Source organism: Myotis brandtii, unplaced genomic scaffold (assembly GCF_000412655.1).
Source record: "Myotis brandtii unplaced genomic scaffold, ASM41265v1 scaffold249, whole genome shotgun sequence".
NCBI lineage: Eukaryota > Metazoa > Chordata > Mammalia > Chiroptera > Vespertilionidae > Myotis > Myotis brandtii.
Window position 1 is genome coordinate 2,230,587 of NW_005359430.1, and position 3,793 is coordinate 2,234,379.

Below are 3,793 nucleotides of genomic sequence, written 5' to 3' on the forward strand. Positions count from 1 at the left end.
ATATATATATATATATATATTTATAGGTATATACACAAACACACACACCACATACATATATATACACAAGTAAGCTAAATATTCTTTTATCACATGCTCACATATATAGATGTGCACATACATAAACACACAAATACATGAAGTTTAATGATCTAACCTTAAAAAGGATTATTAAAAATTCTAAATATTGATATATGCTTTTATAATTATCAGTTTCCAACAATATTAGATATAAGAGGATATTAGGTATCATTAGAGTTAAAGGTTTTACATACTCAACCAAGGCAGAGTCAAAAGCTATTTCATATATATATGACTATTAGGATTATAAACACAGTTTTTTATTATATAAACAAAATGAAAATTTAAGCATATTCTGACAAGTAAAGTTCAAGAACATTATGTTAGCACCATAACAATATCTCTGCTAGCCTTCCATTATAAAAGTTCAGTAGCCTCTATAAAATTGTTAATAATTTCTTTTTTATCTTGCTAAGTGGTGACACATAATGAGTGTAAGAATTCATAATGGCACTTTATTTCTGCAATGTTATCATAAACACAAAAGAGACAAAATGTGGTGTTATCTTTATGGTACAAATTTCTACTATGAATTGAAACATAATGTTTGTCAGAGGGAGTGTCTATTTTATGCAAAATAACATATCATGTTATTGTTTTTCTCATGAAGTAAAATATATCAACATTTCTTCTAACAAAAGGAAGTTACTCCTTTTTCAAAGTTCAGTTGCCTTTTAATATACATAAATTCATAGAGACTTAACTACTATTCAATGATATATCTCCAATAACAAAAAAAATTCTTAAAAGTAAGTTACATCGCCCTGGCTGGTGTGGCTCAGTTGGTTGAGTGTCATCCCATACACCAAAGGGTTGTCGGTTCGATTCCAAGTCAGGGCACATGCCTGAGCTGCAGGTTCAGTCCCCAGTAGGGGGAATATGTGAGGCAGCCAATTAATGTTTCACTCACATTATTGTTTCTCTTTCTTCCTCCCTCCCCCTTCCTCTCTCAAAAAATCAATAAAAAAGTAAATTGTATCATTAAACAAAACAAAACTGAAATTTGATGTAAAGTTTAAGTATCTTAAGGAATAATTTATTTACATAATTAAATGAATTGCTTAAATGTTACTTTATTAAGAACTTCTAGTGGAAGTTCTAGAAGGAACTAGTGGATTTACCAATATTGCTACACAAATTTTCTTATATAATACACTTCCAGTTCTTCCTGTTGTACTAAAATATTTTGTTTTTACTTGTCTGTCAGCAAATTTAATCTTTTGAGGCCTAATGGAATGTGTTAGAATCAACCAAGTTACTAGAACTCGAATGATGTCCTACTTACCATAATCAAGTTAATATTTGCTTACCAAAGGACAGTGGTAAACTTGATGTTACTGCCTACAGAAGATTACTGAGTACATTGAGGAAACTACTTATATGATATTTATTAGCACAGTATAAGCAAGACCATGAAACAACACACCCATGTTTGATTTAAGGAAACAATGAAAGAGGTTAGGAATATATATATGCATTAAAAATGAATGAGAACCCTTCTTTTACAAGTATCAGAAACAAAAGAGAAAAAATTCCCTTTATTGAAGAAGGCAAGTTATTACGAGATAAGAATAAAAGACTTCCATTTTAAAAACTATTTTATTTTAAAGTTTCCTATTATTTTAAAAGTGAAATTGTTTCAAAATTTCCTTTTCATTAAGCTGAAGTCCAACAGTTAACTTAGAGTCTGTAAGGGCATACATCTCTATATCATAGTTTCAGGGTATATAGAAAATTATGGTTTATGAAATGTTTAGATAGTATGATTTGATAGTAAATGTTGATCACATAGGATCATTTTAAAAGAATTAGAATATACTGAGCTATATTTAGCATGATATCTATGTTAAAGAAAATTCCATATTGTCTGATAAAATTTTAATGGATCCATAAAATAAGTGAACAAGACACTTCTAATTGCTGGTGCTTTCATAGGTATTGCACTAAATAATTGTCACCTCTGTTTTAAATGTGTATAAATATAATTTAACATATAATTATAGATATTTGCATAATATAAATTATAACTAATTATGTTGAGAAGAACATTTTTTAATGTTGCTGAATTGGAAATAAAAGTAAATTTTATATAATAAAACAATTACTATTCTATATACCACCCTGTGTATCAGGCAGGAAAATTGCTTTGAGAATTAAAACAATGAAGAAAATTTTGTCTTCTCTCTCAATGCAAAAATTTCTATGACACTGAGATTTCACAATTTTTTACAGTGACAGCTATATGACTAAATAATATATTATACATATAAATATACACACATATTTATACATATATACGCCTGGCTCCTATTTTTGCTGATTGAAATAATAGACCAAAACCATACCTGACTCCCCTCTCTCCTCCAAAAAATAGCTGGTTGAGGATTTCCGGTTGCTTCACACTGAAAAGTTACAGTTCGCCCCAAGGCCACAACCTGGTCACGGGGCTTCACAACGAAATGCGGAGGTTCTAAAGGAGATGAAAGAAATCACACTGAATTAAAAGCATGTAGTTATTGTCTTAATTGAGAAATCTGCCGATATCCCAACTGCTGTTGTTATCTCATACAACTTGTTAAGTACTGTAGTCCATAATGTGCAAATTTTCATCCTTAATTCAATTGATGCTTAATTGTAGTATATTTATAGAATGGAATAGGGTTGTTTTGTGAAGAGGTGTTGGTGTTTTCTTATTTTTATTACCTGACATTCTAAGGTTAACCTCCAAATTAAAGAGAGTTCTTGAGCTACAATTTGACCCCTTACATTAATTCTAAGTAATCCTGAAATTTGATTGAATAACTATCTTTTCTCATTTAGAGTTGCTTAAAGGTGAATGGACTGTAATCATACACACAAGAACCTCCTGATGTAGGCAGGTCCTAAGATTACATTAACTCAAAAGCTCCTGAAATGCTACCATGCAAATTATAACCCTTTAAAATCCTTAGTCCAATTACTTGAATAGAAATGCATTTAAAGCAATAGTAGAGTCCAATGCCTCCTTCATTTACATAGGCAAGGGCATGTTCAAACAGAATATATATGGAAATGAGGGCAAATTTGAAACATCTGCTCAACTTGACACTATAAATACTGCCAGCTTTGTCCAAACTGTTTGATTTATACAGACTTAAATGGCCACTTCATCCAGCAGTAAATAGACTGTCAGAAAATTGTCTCAGTTACAACGAGACCAATGGCAGCTGAAAACATTAGGTGTGCTGATTGAGTCACGCCTGGGGGGTGAGGGCGGAATGCTTGTTTGGGCTGTGCTCTATGCTTGGAAAAATGTGCACTGAATGTAAGTCTTTCTACCTTCTGTTTACACTTTTCACATTCATTTCTTATCAACTGTCTGAAACACCTAATTATTCTCCTCTCATCTCAGTTCAAATTGAAGGGAATGTTTCCAACCAGGCATTTGACAGTTTATATAGGGTAGGGTTCTCCTAATCCACTTTTTAAGACTGTTTCATTGTTTCTAACATTTCCCTTAAAAGTCCTTTTAGTTACTTACGTCAGTCACTTAGGTTACCTCTATAAAAATGATATTCAGATTATTTCTACTCTGAATATGCTTTCACTCTGCTCACAAGAACATTATTTGTTAATGAAGGTGAAGATTTGAAAGGGTATTTTTCTCTAGCTGAATATTTCTGGTCAATTAATCTAAGATACACACACACAAATGTTTATAATATATTTCATG

The 3,793-nt window shown here is 31.2% G+C and overlaps 1 protein-coding gene across 5 annotated transcripts in view; it reads right to left on the bottom strand.

The window, feature by feature from the left end:
- ROBO1 (roundabout guidance receptor 1) overlaps positions 1-3,793 on the bottom strand; it is a 447,031-nt gene that overhangs the window by 92,671 nt on the left and 350,567 nt on the right. For all 5 annotated transcript variants that reach the window (XM_005867332.2, XM_014540619.1, XM_014540618.1 and 2 more), the window contains one exon: positions 2,427-2,551. In XM_005867332.2, coding sequence (XP_005867394.1) covers positions 2,427-2,551 — 125 coding nt within the window. The remainder of the gene's footprint in view (positions 1-2,426; positions 2,552-3,793) is intronic.